At 43.4% G+C, this 19,442-nt stretch overlaps 1 protein-coding gene across 1 annotated transcript in view; it reads right to left on the bottom strand.

Annotated features, from left to right (window-relative positions):
* LOC125237057 (hemicentin-2-like) overlaps positions 1-19,442 on the bottom strand; it is a 42,212-nt gene that overhangs the window by 6,839 nt on the left and 15,931 nt on the right. The window contains exons 4-6 of the mRNA XM_048143998.1: positions 18,842-18,899; positions 18,010-18,131; positions 16,062-16,203 (exon numbers count right to left, since the gene is read on the bottom strand). Coding sequence (XP_047999955.1) covers positions 16,062-16,203; positions 18,010-18,131; positions 18,842-18,899 — 322 coding nt within the window. The remainder of the gene's footprint in view (positions 1-16,061; positions 16,204-18,009; positions 18,132-18,841; positions 18,900-19,442) is intronic.

Raw genomic sequence — 19,442 nt, 5'->3', positions numbered from 1 at the left:
GCTACCAAGAACCCGACTGTCGGGCACACCGCTCGTAGAAGCGTAGCCGATTACATGGGTTTCCCCGTATGTAGCGAAAATGTCGTAGCGCCGCGTAGAAGCCCGGTTTCGAAAGTGTTAATAATGAAATAAATACCTTTTAACATTTATACATAAAATAATTTCAAGTAGGCGGATTTTACATGCCATTTGTGGCTTAACGTGTACTTATTGCTAATTGCTACTTAATAGTAACTAGCGGCTACCTTCTTATTACGGTATTATCATAAAAATGTTTATACCTAATAAGTTATCCGTAAAAGATAGACAATATAGACATGTGCCATCGCGGACTTTTTGAAGACATTAGAGAGACATACTTTCGCCATACATTGTTTTGAAGCTCTCAGCTAGTGGGATTTTGTTTGACTCGATTAGAAAATATTGTCACATTTCAACTAATTCAAACAAAATTTAAGTATTTCTTTTTTGCCGAGCCCCCCTTTGTTTGCTCTTAAAGGTCACAAGAAAACGCTAACCCAACTTATTTTAAATACTACGTTAATCTTTCTTTTATGCTGGGGGCTTCGCCCCCCGAGCCCCCCTTTTCGTTACTCTTAAGGATCACAAGAAAACCCTAACCCAACTTATTTTAAATACTACGTTGATCTTTCTTTCATGCGGGGGGCTTCGCCCCCCGAGCCCCCCTTTGTTTGCTCTTAAAGGTCACAAGAAAACGCTAACCCAACTTATTTAAAATACAACGTTGATCTTTCTTTTATGCGGGGGGCTTCGCCCCCGAGCCCCCTTTGTTTACTCTTAAAGGTCACAAGAAAACGCTAACCCAACTTATCTTAAATACTACGTTGATCTTTCTTTCATGCGGGGGCTTCGCCCCCGAGCCCCCCTTTGTTTGCTCTTAAAGGTCACAAGAAAACGCTAACCCAACTTATTTTAAATACTACGTTAATCTTTCTTTTATGCGGGGGCTTCGCCCCCGAGCCCCCCTTTGTTTACTCTTAAAGGTCACAAGAAAACGCTAACCCAACTTATCTTAAATACTACGTTGATCTTTCTTTCATGCGGGGGCTTCGCCCTCCGAGCCCCCTTTTCTTTACTCTTAAGGAACACAAGAAAACCCTAAACCAACTTATTTTAAATACAACGTTGTTCTTTCTTTCATGCGGGGGCTTCGCCCCCGAGCCCCCCTTTGTTTGCTCTTATATGTCACAAGAAAACGCTAACCCAACTTATCTTAAATACTACGTTGATCTTTCTTTCATGCGGGGGCTTCGCCCCCGAGCCCCCTTTGTTTGCTCTTAAAGGTCACAAGAAAACGCTAACCTAACTTATCTTAAATACTACGTTGATTTTTCTTTCATGCGGGGGCTTCGCCCCCCGAGCCCCCCTTTGTTTGCTCTTAAATGTCACAAGAAAACGCTAACCCAACTTATCTTAAATACTACGTTGATCTTTCTTTCATGCGGGGGGCTTCGCCCCCCGAGCCCCCCTTTGTTTGCTCTTAAAGGTCACAAGAAAACGCTAACCCAACTTATCTTAAATACTACGTTGATCTTTCTTTCATGCGGGGGGCTTCGCCCCCCGAGCCCCCCTTTGTTTGCTCTTATATGTCACAAGAAAACGCTAACCCAACTTATCTTAAATACTACGTTGATCTTTCTTTCATGCGGGGGCTTCGCCCCCGAGCCCCCTTTGTTTGTTCTTAAATGTCACAAGAAAACGCTAACCCAACTTATCTTAAATACTACGTTGATCTTTCTTTCATGCGGGGGCTTCGCCCCCGAGCCCCCCCTTTGTTTGCTCTTAAAGGTCACAAGAAAACGCTAACCCAACTTATTCTAAATACAACTTTGATCTTTCTTTCATGCGGGGGGCTTCGCCCCCCGAGCCCCCCTTTGTTTGCTCTTAAAGGTCACAAGAAAACACTAACCCAACTTATCTTAAATACTACGTTGATCTTTCTTTCATGCGGGGGGCTTCGCCCCCCGAGCTCCCCTTTGTTTGCTCTTAAAGGTCACAAGAAAACCCTAACCCAACTTATTTTAAATACTACGTTGATCTTTCTTTTATGCGGGGGCTTTGCCCCCGAGCCCCCTTTTCGTTACTCTTAAGGGTCACAAGAAAACCCTAAACCAACTTATTTAAAATACAACGTTGATATTTCATTCATGCGGGGGCTTCGCCCCCGAGCCCCCCTTTGTTTGCTCTTAAAGGTCACAAGAAAACGCTAACCCAACTTATTTTAAATACTACGTTAATCTTTCTTTTATGCTGGGGACTTCGCCCCCCGAGCCCCCCTTTTCGTTACTCTTAAGGATCACAAGAAAACCCTAACCCAACTTATTTTAAATACTACGTTGATCTTTCTTTCATGCGGGGGCTTCGCCCCCCGAGCCCCCCTTTGTTTGCTCTTAAAAGTCACAAGAAAACGCTAACCCAACTTATCTTAAATACTACGTTGATCTTTCTTTCATGCGGGGGCTTCGCCCCCCGAGCCCCCCTTTGTTTGCTCTTAAAGGTCACAAGAAAACGCTAACCCAACTTATTTTAAATACTACGTTAATCTTTCTTTTATGCGGGGGGCTTCGCCCCCCGAGCCCCCCCTTTGTTTACTCTTAAAGGTCACAAGAAAACGCTAACCCAACTTATCTTAAATACTACGTTGATCTTTCTTTCATGCGGGGGCTTCGCCCTCCGAGCCCCCTTTTCTTTACTCTTAAGGAACACAAGAAAACCCTAAACCAACTTATTTTAAATACAACGTTGTTCTTTCTTTCATGCGGGGGCTTCGCCCCCCGAGCCCCCCTTTGTTTGCTCTTATATGTCACAAGAAAACGCTAACCCAACTTATCTTAAATACTACGTTGATCTTTCTTTCATCTTAAAGGTCACAAGAAAACGCTAACCCAACTTATTCTAAATACAACTTTGATCTTTCTTTCATGCGGGGGCTTCGCCCCCCGAGCCCCCCTTTGTTTGCTCTTAAAGGTCACAAGAAAACACTAACCCAACTTATCTTAAATACTACGTTGATCTTTCTTTCATGCGGGGGGCTTCGCCCCCCGAGCCCCCCTTTGTTTGCTCTTAAAGGTCACAAGAAAACCCTAACCCAACTTATTTTAAATACTACGTTGATCTTTCTTTTATGCGGGGGCTTTGCCCCCGAGCCCCCTTTTCGTTACTCTTAAGGGTCACAAGAAAACCCTAAACCAACTTATTTAAAATACAACGTTGATATTTCATTCATGCGGGGGCTTCGCCCCCGAGCCCCCCTTTGTTTGCTCTTAAAGGTCACAAGAAAACGCTAACCCAACTTATTTTAAATACTACGTTAATCTTTCTTTTATGCTGGGGGCTTCGCCCCCCGAGCCCCCCTTTTCGTTACTCTTAAGGATCACAAGAAAACCCTAACCCAACTTATTTTAAATACTACGTTGATCTTTCTTTTATGCGGGGGCTTCGCCCCCGAGCCCCCTTTGTTTACTCTTAAAGGTCACAAGAAAACGCTAACCCAACTTATCTTAAATACTACGTTGATCTTTCTTTTATGCTGGGGACTTCGCCCCCGAGCCCCCCTTTTCGTTACTCTTAAGGATCACAAGAAAACCCTAACCCAACTTATTTTAAATACTACGTTGATCTTTCTTTTATGCTGGGGCTTCGCCCCCGAGCCCCCTTTTCGTTACTCTTAAGGATCACAAGAAAACCCTAACCCAACTTATTTTAAATACTACGTTGATCTTTCTTTTATGCGGGGGCTTCGCCCCCGAGCCCCCTTTGTTTACTCTTAAAGGTCACAAGAAAACGCTAACCCAACTTATCTTAAATACTACGTTGATCTTTCTTTTATGCTGGGGCTTCGCCCCCGAGCCCCCCTTTTCGGTACTCTTAAGGATCACAAGAAAACCCTAACCCAACTTATTTAAAATACAACGTTGATATTTCATTCATGCGGGGGCTTCGCCCCCGAGCCCCCTTTGTTTGCTCTTAAAGGTCACAAGAAAACGCTAACCCAACTTATTTTAAATACTACGTTAATCTTTCTTTTATGCTGGGGGCTTCGCCCCCCGAGCCCCCCTTTTCGTTACTCTTAAGGATCACAAGAAAACCCTAACCCAACTTATTTTAAATACTACGTTGATCTTTCTTTTATGCGGGGGCTTCGCCCCGAGCCCCCTTTGTTTACTCTTAAAGGTCACAAGAAAACGCTAACCCAACTTATCTTAAATACTACGTTGATCTTTCTTTTATGCTGGGGACTTCGCCCCCCGAGCCCCCCTTTTCGTTACTCTTAAGGATCACAAGAAAACCCTAACCCAACTTATTTTAAATACTACGTTGATCTTTCTTTTATGCTGGGGGCTTCGCCCCCCGAGCCCCCCTTTTCGTTACTCTTAAGGATCACAAGAAAACCCTAACCCAACTTATTTTAAATACTACGTTGATCTTTCTTTTATGCGGGGGCTTCGCCCCCGAGCCCCCTTTGTTTACTCTTAAAGGTCACAAGAAAACGCTAACCCAACTTATCTTAAATACTACGTTGATCTTTCTTTTATGCTGGGGGCTTCGCCCCCCGAGCCCCCCTTTTCGTTACTCTTAAGGATCACAAGAAAACCCTAACCCAACTTATTTAAAATACAACGTTGATATTTCATTCATGCGGGGGGCTTCGCCCCCCGAGCCCCCCTTTGTTTGCTCTTAAAGGTCACAAGAAAACGCTAACCCAACTTATTTTAAATACTACGTTAATCTTTCTTTTATGCTGGGGACTTCGCCCCCGAGCCCCCTTTTCGTTACTCTTAAGGATCACAAGAAAACCCTAACCCAACTTATTTTAAATACTACGTTGATCTTTCTTTCATGCGGGGGCTTCGCCCCCCGAGCCCCCCTTTGTTTGCTCTTAAAAGTCACAAGAAAACGCTAACCCAACTTATCTTAAATACTACGTTGATCTTTCTTTCATGCGGGGGGCTTCGCCCCCCGAGCCCCCCTTTGTTTGCTCTTAAAGGTCACAAGAAAACGCTAACCCAACTTATCTTAAATACTACGTTGATCTTTCTTTCATGCGGGGGCTTCGCCCCCGAGCCCCCTTTGTTTGCTCTTATATGTCACAAGAAAACGCTAACCCAACTTATCTTAAATACTACGTTGATCTTTCTTTCATGCGGGGGGCTTCGCCCCCCGAGCCCCCCTTTGTTTGTTCTTAAATGTCACAAGAAAACGCTAACCCAACTTATCTTAAATACTACGTTGATCTTTCTTTCATGCGGGGGCTTCGCCCCCGAGCCCCCCCTTTGTTTGCTCTTAAAGGTCACAAGAAAACGCTAACCCAACTTATTCTAAATACAACTTTGATCTTTCTTTCATGCGGGGGGCTTCGCCCCCCGAGCCCCCCTTTGTTTGCTCTTAAAGGTCACAAGAAAACACTAACCCAACTTATCTTAAATACTACGTTGATCTTTCTTTCATGCGGGGGGCTTCGCCCCCCGAGCTCCCCTTTGTTTGCTCTTAAAGGTCACAAGAAAACCCTAACCCAACTTATTTTAAATACTACGTTGATCTTTCTTTTATGCGGGGGCTTTGCCCCCGAGCCCCCTTTTCGTTACTCTTAAGGGTCACAAGAAAACCCTAAACCAACTTATTTAAAATACAACGTTGATATTTCATTCATGCGGGGGCTTCGCCCCCGAGCCCCCCTTTGTTTGCTCTTAAAGGTCACAAGAAAACGCTAACCCAACTTATTTTAAATACTACGTTAATCTTTCTTTTATGCTGGGGACTTCGCCCCCCGAGCCCCCCTTTTCGTTACTCTTAAGGATCACAAGAAAACCCTAACCCAACTTATTTTAAATACTACGTTGATCTTTCTTTCATGCGGGGGGCTTCGCCCCCCGAGCCCCCCTTTGTTTGCTCTTAAAGGTCACAAGAAAACGCTAACCCAACTTATTCTAAATACAACTTTGATCTTTCTTTCATGCGGGGGCTTCGCCCCCCGAGCCCCCCTTTGTTTGCTCTTAAAGGTCACAAGAAAACACTAACCCAACTTATCTTAAATACTACGTTGATCTTTCTTTCATGCGGGGGGCTTCGCCCCCCGAGCTCCCCTTTGTTTGCTCTTAAAGGTCACAAGAAAACCCTAACCCAACTTATTTTAAATACTACGTTGATCTTTCTTTTATGCGGGGGGCTTTGCCCCCCGAGCCCCCCTTTTCGTTACTCTTAAGGGTCACAAGAAAACCCTAAACCAACTTATTTAAAATACAACGTTGATATTTCATTCATGCGGGGGCTTCGCCCCCGAGCCCCCTTTGTTTGCTCTTAAAGGTCACAAGAAAACGCTAACCCAACTTATTTTAAATACTACGTTAATCTTTCTTTTATGCTGGGGACTTCGCCCCCCGAGCCCCCCTTTTCGTTACTCTTAAGGATCACAAGAAAACCCTAACCCAACTTATTTTAAATACTACGTTGATCTTTCTTTCATGCGGGGGCTTCGCCCCCGAGCCCCCTTTGTTTGCTCTTAAAAGTCACAAGAAAACGCTAACCCAACTTATCTTAAATACTACGTTGATCTTTCTTTCATGCGGGGGCTTCGCCCCGAGCCCCCTTTGTTTGCTCTTAAAGGTCACAAGAAAACGCTAACCCAACTTATTTTAAATACTACGTTAATCTTTCTTTTATGCGGGGGCTTCGCCCCCGAGCCCCCCCTTTGTTTACTCTTAAAGGTCACAAGAAAACGCTAACCCAACTTATCTTAAATACTACGTTGATCTTTCTTTCATGCGGGGGGCTTCGCCCTCCGAGCCCCCCTTTTCTTTACTCTTAAGGAACACAAGAAAACCCTAAACCAACTTATTTTAAATACAACGTTGTTCTTTCTTTCATGCGGGGGGCTTCGCCCCCCGAGCCCCCCTTTGTTTGCTCTTATATGTCACAAGAAAACGCTAACCCAACTTATCTTAAATACTACGTTGATCTTTCTTTCATCTTAAAGGTCACAAGAAAACGCTAACCCAACTTATTCTAAATACAACTTTGATCTTTCTTTCATGCGGGGGGCTTCGCCCCCGAGCCCCCTTTGTTTGCTCTTAAAGGTCACAAGAAAACACTAACCCAACTTATCTTAAATACTACGTTGATCTTTCTTTCATGCGGGGGCTTCGCCCCCGAGCCCCCTTTGTTTGCTCTTAAAGGTCACAAGAAAACCCTAACCCAACTTATTTTAAATACTACGTTGATCTTTCTTTTATGCGGGGGCTTTGCCCCCGAGCCCCCTTTTCGTTACTCTTAAGGGTCACAAGAAAACCCTAAACCAACTTATTTAAAATACAACGTTGATATTTCATTCATGCGGGGGCTTCGCCCCCGAGCCCCCCTTTGTTTGCTCTTAAAGGTCACAAGAAAACGCTAACCCAACTTATTTTAAATACTACGTTAATCTTTCTTTTATGCTGGGGGCTTCGCCCCCCGAGCCCCCCTTTTCGTTACTCTTAAGGATCACAAGAAAACCCTAACCCAACTTATTTTAAATACTACGTTGATCTTTCTTTTATGCGGGGGGCTTCGCCCCCCGAGCCCCCCTTTGTTTACTCTTAAAGGTCACAAGAAAACGCTAACCCAACTTATCTTAAATACTACGTTGATCTTTCTTTTATGCTGGGGACTTCGCCCCCCGAGCCCCCCTTTTCGTTACTCTTAAGGATCACAAGAAAACCCTAACCCAACTTATTTTAAATACTACGTTGATCTTTCTTTTATGCTGGGGGCTTCGCCCCCCGAGCCCCCCTTTTCGTTACTCTTAAGGATCACAAGAAAACCCTAACCCAACTTATTTTAAATACTACGTTGATCTTTCTTTTATGCGGGGGGCTTCGCCCCCCGAGCCCCCCTTTGTTTACTCTTAAAGGTCACAAGAAAACGCTAACCCAACTTATCTTAAATACTACGTTGATCTTTCTTTTATGCTGGGGGCTTCGCCCCCGAGCCCCCTTTTCGGTACTCTTAAGGATCACAAGAAAACCCTAACCCAACTTATTTAAAATACAACGTTGATATTTCATTCATGCGGGGGCTTCGCCCCCCGAGCCCCCCTTTGTTTGCTCTTAAAGGTCACAAGAAAACGCTAACCCAACTTATTTTAAATACTACGTTAATCTTTCTTTTATGCTGGGGGCTTCGCCCCCCGAGCCCCCCTTTTCGTTACTCTTAAGGATCACAAGAAAACCCTAACCCAACTTATTTTAAATACTACGTTGATCTTTCTTTTATGCGGGGGCTTCGCCCCCGAGCCCCCTTTGTTTACTCTTAAAGGTCACAAGAAAACGCTAACCCAACTTATCTTAAATACTACGTTGATCTTTCTTTTATGCTGGGGACTTCGCCCCCCGAGCCCCCCTTTTCGTTACTCTTAAGGATCACAAGAAAACCCTAACCCAACTTATTTTAAATACTACGTTGATCTTTCTTTTATGCTGGGGGCTTCGCCCCCTGAGCCCCCCTTTTCGTTACTCTTAAGGATCACAAGAAAACCCTAACCCAACTTATTTTAAATACTACGTTGATCTTTCTTTTATGCGGGGGGCTTCGCCCCCCGAGCCCCCCTTTGTTTACTCTTAAAGGTCACAAGAAAACGCTAACCCAACTTATCTTAAATACTACGTTGATCTTTCTTTTATGCTGGGGGCTTCGCCCCCGAGCCCCCTTTTCGTTACTCTTAAGGATCACAAGAAAACCCTAACCCAACTTATTTAAAATACAACGTTGATATTTCATTCATGCGGGGGCTTCGCCCCCGAGCCCCCCTTTGTTTGCTCTTAAAGGTCACAAGAAAACGCTAACCCAACTTATTTTAAATACTACGTTAATCTTTCTTTTATGCTGGGGACTTCGCCCCCCGAGCCCCCCTTTTCGTTACTCTTAAGGATCACAAGAAAACCCTAACCCAACTTATTTTAAATACTACGTTGATCTTTCTTTCATGCGGGGGGCTTCGCCCCCCGAGCCCCCCTTTGTTTGCTCTTAAAAGTCACAAGAAAACGCTAACCCAACTTATCTTAAATACTACGTTGATCTTTCTTTCATGCGGGGGCTTCGCCCCCGAGCCCCCTTTGTTTGCTCTTAAAGGTCACAAGAAAACGCTAACCCAACTTATCTTAAATACTACGTTGATCTTTCTTTCATGCGGGGGCTTCGCCCCCGAGCCCCCTTTGTTTGCTCTTATATGTCACAAGAAAACGCTAACCCAACTTATCTTAAATACTACGTTGATCTTTCTTTCATGCGGGGGGCTTCGCCCCCCGAGCCCCCCTTTGTTTGTTCTTAAATGTCACAAGAAAACGCTAACCCAACTTATCTTAAATACTACGTTGATCTTTCTTTCATGCGGGGGCTTCGCCCCCCGAGCCCCCCTTTGTTTGCTCTTAAAGGTCACAAGAAAACGCTAACCCAACTTATTCTAAATACAACTTTGATCTTTCTTTCATGCGGGGGCTTCGCCCCCGAGCCCCCTTTGTTTGCTCTTAAAGGTCACAAGAAAACACTAACCCAACTTGTCTTAAATACTACGTTGATCTTTCTTTCATGCGGGGGCTTCGCCCCCGAGCTCCCCTTTGTTTGCTCTTAAAGGTCACAAGAAAACCCTAACCCAACTTATTTTAAATACTACGTTGATCTTTCTTTTATGCGGGGGCTTTGCCCCCGAGCCCCCTTTTCGTTACTCTTAAGGGTCACAAGAAAACCCTAAACCAACTTATTTAAAATACAACGTTGATATTTCATTCATGCGGGGGCTTCGCCCCCGAGCCCCCTTTGTTTGCTCTTAAAGGTCACAAGAAAACGCTAACCCAACTTATTTTAAATACTACGTTAATCTTTCTTTTATGCTGGGGACTTCGCCCCCCGAGCCCCCCTTTTCGTTACTCTTAAGGATCACAAGAAAACCCTAACCCAACTTATTTTAAATACTACGTTGATCTTTCTTTCATGCGGGGGCTTCGCCCCCCGAGCCCCCCTTTGTTTGCTCTTAAAAGTCACAAGAAAACGCTAACCCAACTTATCTTAAATACTACGTTGATCTTTCTTTCATGCGGGGGGCTTCGCCCCCCGAGCCCCCCTTTGTTTGCTCTTAAAGGTCACAAGAAAACGCTAACCCAACTTATTTTAAATACTACGTTAATCTTTCTTTTATGCGGGGGCTTCGCCCCGAGCCCCCCCTTTGTTTACTCTTAAAGGTCACAAGAAAACGCTAACCCAACTTATCTTAAATACTACGTTGATCTTTCTTTCATGCGGGGGGCTTCGCCCTCCGAGCCCCCCTTTTCTTTACTCTTAAGGAACACAAGAAAACCCTAAACCAACTTATTTTAAATACTACGTTGATCTTTCTTTTATGCGGGGGCTTCGCCCCCCGAGCCCCCCTTTGTTTACTCTTAAAGGTCACAAGAAAACGCTAACCCAACTTATCTTAAATACTACGTTGATCTTTCTTTTATGCTGGGGACTTCGCCCCCCGAGCCCCCCTTTTCGTTACTCTTAAGGATCACAAGAAAACCCTAACCCAACTTATTTTAAATACTACGTTGATCTTTCTTTTATGCTGGGGCTTCGCCCCCGAGCCCCCTTTTCGTTACTCTTAAGGATCACAAGAAAACCCTAACCCAACTTATTTTAAATACTACGTTGATCTTTCTTTTATGCGGGGGCTTCGCCCCCCGAGCCCCCCTTTGTTTACTCTTAAAGGTCACAAGAAAACGCTAACCCAACTTATCTTAAATACTACGTTGATCTTTCTTTTATGCTGGGGGCTTCGCCCCCGAGCCCCCTTTTCGTTACTCTTAAGGATCACAAGAAAACCCTAACCCAACTTATTTAAAATACAACGTTGATATTTCATTCATGCGGGGGCTTCGCCCCCGAGCCCCCCTTTGTTTGCTCTTAAAGGTCACAAGAAAACGCTAACCCAACTTATTTTAAATACTACGTTAATCTTTCTTTTATGCTGGGGGCTTCGCCCCCCGAGCCCCCCTTTTCGTTACTCTTAAGGATCACAAGAAAACCCTAACCCAACTTATTTTAAATACTACGTTGATCTTTCTTTTATGCGGGGGGCTTCGCCCCCGAGCCCCCCTTTGTTTACTCTTAAAGGTCACAAGAAAACGCTAACCCAACTTATCTTAAATACTACGTTGATCTTTCTTTTATGCTGGGGACTTCGCCCCCCGAGCCCCCCTTTTCGTTACTCTTAAGGATCACAAGAAAACCCTAACCCAACTTATTTTAAATACTACGTTGATCTTTCTTTTATGCTGGGGGCTTCGCCCCCGAGCCCCTTTTCGTTACTCTTAAGGATCACAAGAAAACCCTAACCCAACTTATTTTAAATACTACGTTGATCTTTCTTTTATGCGGGGGCTTCGCCCCCCGAGCCCCCCTTTGTTTACTCTTAAAGGTCACAAGAAAACGCTAACCCAACTTATCTTAAATACTACGTTGATCTTTCTTTTATGCTGGGGGCTTCGCCCCCCGAGCCCCCCTTTTCGTTACTCTTAAGGATCACAAGAAAACCCTAACCCAACTTATTTAAAATACAACGTTGATATTTCATTCATGCGGGGGCTTCGCCCCCCGAGCCCCCCTTTGTTTGCTCTTAAAGGTCACAAGAAAACGCTAACCCAACTTATTTTAAATACTACGTTAATCTTTCTTTTATGCTGGGGACTTCGCCCCCCGAGCCCCCCTTTTCGTTACTCTTAAGGATCACAAGAAAACCCTAACCCAACTTATTTTAAATACTACGTTGATCTTTCTTTCATGCGGGGGGCTTCGCCCCCCGAGCCCCCCTTTGTTTGCTCTTAAAAGTCACAAGAAAACGCTAACCCAACTTATCTTAAATACTACGTTGATCTTTCTTTCATGCGGGGGGCTTCGCCCCCCGAGCCCCCCTTTGTTTGCTCTTAAAGGTCACAAGAAAACGCTAACCCAACTTATTTTAAATACTACGTTAATCTTTCTTTTATGCGGGGGCTTTGCCCCCCGAGCCCCCCCCTTTGTTTACTCTTAAAGGTCACAAGAAAACGCTAACCCAACTTATCTTAAATACTACGTTGATCTTTCTTTCATGCGGGGGGCTTCGCCCTCCGAGCCCCCCTTTTCTTTACTCTTAAGGAACACAAGAAAACCCTAAACGAACTTATTTTAAATACAACGTTGTTCTTTCTTTCATGCGGGGGCTTCGCCCCCCGAGCCCCCCTTTGTTTGCTCTTATATGTCACAAGAAAACGCTAACCCAACTTATCTTAAATACTACGTTGATCTTTCTTTCATCTTAAAGGTCACAAGAAAACGCTAACCCAACTTATTCTAAATACAACTTTGATCTTTCTTTCATGCGGGGGGCTTCGCCCCGAGCCCCCTTTGTTTGCTCTTAAAGGTCACAAGAAAACACTAACCCAACTTATCTTAAATACTACGTTGATCTTTCTTTCATGCGGGGGGCTTCGCCCCCCGAGCCCCCTTTGTTTGCTCTTAAAGGTCACAAGAAAACCCTAACCCAACTTATTTTAAATACTACGTTGATCTTTCTTTTATGCGGGGGCTTTGCCCCCGAGCCCCCTTTTCGTTACTCTTAAGGGTCACAAGAAAACCCTAAACCAACTTATTTAAAATACAACGTTGATATTTCATTCATGCGGGGGGCTTCGCCCCCCGAGCCCCCCTTTGTTTGCTCTTAAAGGTCACAAGAAAACGCTAACCCAACTTATTTTAAATACTACGTTAATCTTTCTTTTATGCTGGGGGCTTCGCCCCCCGAGCCCCCTTTTCGTTACTCTTAAGGATCACAAGAAAACCCTAACCCAACTTATTTTAAATACTACGTTGATCTTTCTTTTATGCGGGGGCTTCGCCCCCCGAGCCCCCCTTTGTTTACTCTTAAAGGTCACAAGAAAACGCTAACCCAACTTATCTTAAATACTACGTTGATCTTTCTTTCATGCGGGGGCTTCGCCCCCGAGCCCCCCTTTGTTTACTCTTAAAGGTCACAAGAAAACGCTAACCCAACTTATTTTAAATACTACGTTAATCTTTCTTTTATGCGGGGGCTTCGCCCCCGAGCCCCCCCTTTGTTTACTCTTAAAGGTCACAAGAAAACGCTAACCCAACTTATCTTAAATACTACGTTGATCTTTCTTTCATGCGGGGGGCTTCGCCCTCCGAGCCCCCTTTTCTTTACTCTTAAGGAACACAAGAAAACCCTAAACCAACTTATTTTAAATACAACGTTGTTCTTTCTTTCATGCGGGGGCTTCGCCCCCCGAGCCCCCCTTTGTTTGCTCTTATATGTCACAAGAAAACGCTAACCCAACTTATCTTAAATACTACGTTGATCTTTCTTTCATGCGGGGGGCTTCGCCCCCCGAGCCCCCCTTTGTTTGCTCTTAAAGGTCACAAGAAAACGCTAACCTAACTTATCTTAAATACTACGTTGATTTTTCTTTCATGCGGGGGCTTCGCCCCCGAGCCCCCTTTGTTTGCTCTTAAATGTCACAAGAAAACGCTAACCCAACTTATCTTAAATACTACGTTGATCTTTCTTTCATGCGGGGGCTTCGCCCCCGAGCCCCCTTTGTTTGCTCTTAAAGGTCACAAGAAAACGCTAACCCAACTTATCTTAAATACTACGTTGATCTTTCTTTCATGCGGGGGCTTCGCCCCCCGAGCCCCCCTTTGTTTGCTCTTATATGTCACAAGAAAACGCTAACCCAACTTATCTTAAATACTACGTTGATCTTTCTTTCATGCGGGGGGCTTCGCCCCCCGAGCCCCCCTTTGTTTGCTCTTAAATGTCACAAGAAAACGCTAACCCAACTTATCTTAAATACTACGTTGATCTTTCTTTCATGCGGGGGCTTCGCCCCCGAGCCCCCTTTGTTTGCTCTTAAAGGTCACAAGAAAACGCTAACCCAACTTATTCTAAATACAACTTTGATCTTTCTTTCATGCGGGGGGCTTCGCCCCCCGAGCCCCCCTTTGTTTGCTCTTAAAGGTCACAAGAAAACACTAACCCAACTTATTTAAAATACAACGTTGATCTTTCTTTTATGCGGGGGGCTTCGCCCCCGAGCCCCCCTTTGTTTACTCTTAAAGGTCACAAGAAAACGCTAACCCAACTTATCTTAAATACTACGTTGATCTTTCTTTCATGCGGGGGGCTTCGCCCCCCGAGCCCCCCTTTGTTTGCTCTTAAAGGTCACAAGAAAACGCTAACCCAACTTATTCTAAATACAACGTTGATCTTTCTTTCATGCGGGGGCTTCGCCCCGAGCCCCCCTTTGTTTGCTCTTAAAGGTCACAAGAAAACGCTAACCCAACTTATCTTAAATACTACGTTGATCTTTCTTTCATGCGGGGGCTTCGCCCCGAGCCCCCCCCTTTGTTTGCTCTTAAAGGTCACAAGAAAACGCTAACCTAACTTATCTTAAATACTACGTTGATTTTTCTTTCATGCGGGGGCTTCGCCCCCGAGCCCCCTTTGTTTGCTCTTAAATGTCACAAGAAAACGCTAACCCAACTTATCTTAAATACTACGTTGATCTTTCTTTCATGCGGGGGCTTCGCCCCCGAGCCCCCCTTTGTTTGCTCTTCAAGGTCACAAGAAAACGCTAACCCAACTTATCTTAAATACTACGTTGATCTTTCTTTCATGCGGGGGCTTCGCCCCCGAGCCCCCCTTTGTTTGCTCTTATATGTCACAAGAAAACGCTAACCCAACTTATCTTAAATACTACGTTGATCTTTCTTTCATGCGGGGGCTTCGCCCCGAGCCCCCCTTTGTTTGTTCTTAAATGTCACAAGAAAACGCTAACCCAACTTATCTTAAATACTACGTTGATCTTTCTTTCATGCGGGGGCTTCGCCCCCGAGCCCCCTTTTCTTTACTCTTAAGGATCACAAGAAAACCCTAAACCAACTTATTTTAAATACAACGTTGATCTTTCTTTCATGCGGGGGCTTCGCCCCCGAGCCCCCCCTTTGTTTGCTCTTAAATGTCACAAGAAAACGCTAACCCAACTTATCTTAAATACTACGTTGATCTTTCTTTCATGCTTCCCCCTCGAGCCCCCCCCCCTTTTTTCTGTTCTTATCGTCCGGCACCATCATCAGGCCTTGAAACCTAATCGTAGTCATAGTTCATTACAAGACTTTTCTAAGAAGCCCAAAAACAGCTATGATACGATGTTCCATCATGTAGTTCCAGTTCATATCTTCCGGCTCCATCATCAGACCTTGAATTCTAATCGTAGTCAAAGTTCATTACAAGACTTTTCTAAGAATCCCAAAAACAGCTATGATACGATGTTCTATCATGTAGTTCCAGTTCATATCTTCCGGCTCCATCATCAGACCTTGAAACCTAATCGTAGTCAAAGTTCATTACAAGACTTTTCTAAGAAGCCCAAAAACAGCTAATGATACGATGTTCCATCATGTAGTTCCAGCTCATATCTTCCGGCTCCATCATCAGACCTTGAAACCTAATTGTGGTCAAAGTTCATTACAAGACTTTCCTAAGAAGCCCAAAAACAGCTATGATACGATGTTCCATGATGTAGTTCCAGTTCATATCTTCCGGCTCCATCATCAGACCTTGAAACCTAATCGTAGTCAAAGTTCATTACAAGACTTTTCTAAGAATCCCAAAAACAGCTATGATACGATGTTCTATCATGTAGTTCCAGTTCATATCTTTCGGCTTCATCATCAGACCTTGAAACCTAATTGTAGTCAAAGTTCATTACAAGACTTTTCTAAGAAACCCAAAAACGGCTATGATACGAGGTTCCATCATGTAGTTCCAGTTCATATCTTCCGACTCCATTATCAGATCAGCTCAACAGTACCATATTATTGTATTGTCATCGGAACTACATATAGCTGCCAATTTTCATTACGCTACGACTCCTGGAAGATGGTTAAATTAGCCTCCGCAGATTCCATTACATACATAGTTACATACACGACGACCTAATAAAAGCGTGTTAAAAATGAATGATAGAATGATTTACCGTGAATGATGACTCGAATGTCAGCTGTAGCCGGGTCTCCAACCCCATTTTCCGCCGTACAGCGAAACACACCGGCCAGCAAACGGTGCTCAGCCTTAAATTTGATGCGGTTCCGATGTTCTATCAAAGCCATGGGCTCCCCCTGAAATAATACGAAATAAAACACGAGTAGGAATAAATCTTGTATAGGTAACAACAAGGAATATCAAATCGAAAGACGAAAATGACAATAATAGTTATTTGTTATACAAGGGGGCAAAGTTGTATTTTAACGCCGAGTGTTTAATTGAAAAACGAGCAAGTGAAAGGATTCTATAGTTGAACCACGAGCGAAGCGAGTGGTTCGAGAATAGAATCCTGAACTTGCGAGTTTTTTAACACACGAGAAGTAAAATACATTTGCACCCGAGTGTAACACAAAACTTTTCCCCTCACTATAGCGAGGAAACTACAACGCAAAAAATGCGTTAATCACTGCTTCCAGTAGTTCCACAGGTGGTAAATCATACTTATTATTAGATTCACCTACTTTTATCAATTTTAAACCAGTTAATTTGACTTTATTCAAGGTCAAATTACTTTACCCACTAGTGGATAAAATGCGTTTTTACCCGCTGGTATTAAAGGACAAAACACGTGTTTCCGAGCTAGTGAGGGGAAAAATAACAAACTGCAGAAAGCAAATATTCAGTATTTTGTATAGAGTAAATATCGGTTTCACACCCCTTGAAAATTTAAACTAAAATACAAGAAAAAGATGGCGTTTATCCAACTTACAACGCCATCTATCAAATAGTGGTTGAGTTACTCCTGCCAAAGACTGATGAACAAAATGTACGGAACTAATACTTGCTTGTTTAGTAACGCCATCTGTCAGCAAATTATTGGAAGAACGCAAAATATTATAAGATAAGGTGCCAAGTGTTGTCCATAATTTTATTAGTCTATTACCTGCCACGCGTAACTAACTGAAGGTAGAGTCAAACGAGTCAAACCAAACTAAGTCAGCAGCGATTTTGATAGCCGTTTGTGCATGCGCAAGGGGAAAACGTCATGAGTTCATAGAAATACGGCATTTAAAGTAAACATTTGTTGCCAATTTATTTTGTTATCTTATACTTTTAAACGAGCAATTCTTGTATATTTATTTATTTATTTATTTATTTATTTATATATATATTTATTTACACTGACGATCTCGGAAACCGCTCTAACGATTTCGCAGAAATTTGTTATGTGGGGGTTTTTGGGGGTGAAAAATCGGTCTAACTTATCCTTAGGTCCCGGAAAACGCGAATTTTCGAGTTTTCATGCGTTTTTCTTCGCGCGCCATCTCGTGTGCAGTAGTTGTACTGTTAAGACAGAATTCTTTCGGTCGATGTAAGTACTATTTATTGCAAACACTAGATGGCGACACAGGTCAAGGCTAAAACGAATAGAAAATACACTATTTGAGTTTTTGTGGCGAAATGCGCGCCATCTCGTGTGGAGTAGTTGTGTTGTTAAGGATGAGAATTCTTTCGCTCGATGTAGGTACTATTCATTTTTGAACTAGATGGCGACACATGTCAAGGATACGAAACAGAACCGAGCGAAGCTCGGTTGCCCAGATATTGAGTATTAGATAAAAATAAAAATAGATGAGTATTTTTAACCCCCGACGCAAAAACGACGGGGTGTTATAAGTTTGACGTGTCTGTCTGTCTGTTTGTCTGTCTGTCCGTCTGTTTGTCTGTCTGTGTGTCTGTCTGTGGTATCGTAGCTCCCGAACCGATGAACCGATTTAGATTTAATTTTTTTTGTCTGAAAGCTGAGTTAGTCGGGAGTGTTCTTAGCCATGTATCATGAAAATCGGTCTACTATGTCGCGGTCGGGGGTTTTTCAAAATTTTAATTTTGTGGTTAGGTTATTGAGTTTTATAAATTTAGTTACTTTTCGGTTGACTTACATTCTTCTTCCAAGTGACATAAGGCTGTGGGATGCCGCTAGCCTCGCAGCCGATGTCCACAAACTCCCCTTTCTTGACCTCGAGGAACCCATCTTCTGGTATCGTTCTGATCACGGGTGAAGCTGTTGAGAGAGCGACATTTTTATTATAGTAACAAAAAGGGTTTTTAACCCCCGACGCAAAAACGACGGGGTGTTATAAGTTTGACTTATCTGTCTGTCTGTTTGTGTGTGTGTCTGTCTGGGGCATCGTAGCTCCCGAACGGATAAACCGATTTGGATTTAGTTTTTTTTGTCTGAAAGCTGAGTAATTCGGGAGTGTTCTTAGCCATATTTCATGAAAATCGGTCTACTATGTCGCGGTCGGGGGTTTTTTCAAAATTTAAACTTTGTGGTTAGGTTAGGTTATTCATTAGACTTATGTTGACCGGGATATAGACCGTGATTATCTTTTTGATTTATGTTGAGTTGCATGCATCATTATCACCGAAAACTGACTGGTGATCATAAAGCATGCAACTGCGTCGAAATATCGGGAGCTCGAAAAAAATCAAAAAGGTACTCGTAATCACGGTATAAGTCTAATGAAAATAACCGTGATCATGCAAAACTCTTAAAAAAGGTTTTATTACAATAAGGGAATGGTATGAAAGTGCGCCCACGTAGCGACCTAGCGACGCAACTTTTCATAGAAACACATCCAAAAATGTCGCGGCGAAAAGTCGCCCGTGAGCTCACACTCTAAAGACAAAAGAATGTAGACTCTGTTGAAGTAAATTTTGTTTTGGCACTATTATCATGCTATTTTATCACAAAATTGAATAGGTACTTACACTGAACTTCTATGGCGTGCGTCTGTTTAATAGGGCCCCATGGTTTAGGTCGGATCACCTGTGAAACGAAAGTCAATTAGGTACGAGTAGGCAGGTTAAATACATATGTTACAACGGGTCACTCACATCTGGGGGCACGGTAGTCCATCCTTTTCTAGAAACATTTCAGACCATTTTCAACCCCCTGTTACTCCGTTGTGGATAAACCCAGAAGCCTGAATTTTCAGCACCCAAGCAGTTACTGTATACACACGGTATATTCCAAATTTCATCTAATTTGAACCAGTAGTTTAGGAATTATTACATTTATTACTAACCTAATGCTTTTTATCTACAAACAGCGTACAGGGATCACATACATTGCCTAATTTACATTTAAGTATCTTACAGAAGTAACGAATTCCCTTTGTCTTGCCGACATCCTTGCTTAGTCAACGGGTTAATTTAACCCTATAACAGCCGGAAAGGTAACGGAAGGGCTCATTAGCTCGCTTAGGGCCAATTAGAGACCACCCTGGATTGGTCGTTCAATCATTTCTCTACCATTCGAAAGCTGAATGGATTGAAATGAGTTGAAAAAATCACATTTGCTCAGTAAGTG

This window comes from Leguminivora glycinivorella, chromosome 20 (genome assembly GCF_023078275.1).
Source record: "Leguminivora glycinivorella isolate SPB_JAAS2020 chromosome 20, LegGlyc_1.1, whole genome shotgun sequence".
Taxonomy (NCBI): domain Eukaryota; kingdom Metazoa; phylum Arthropoda; class Insecta; order Lepidoptera; family Tortricidae; genus Leguminivora; species Leguminivora glycinivorella.
Note: the sequence above shows the minus strand (reverse complement) of the source record. Positions and strands in the feature narration are given on the sequence as shown.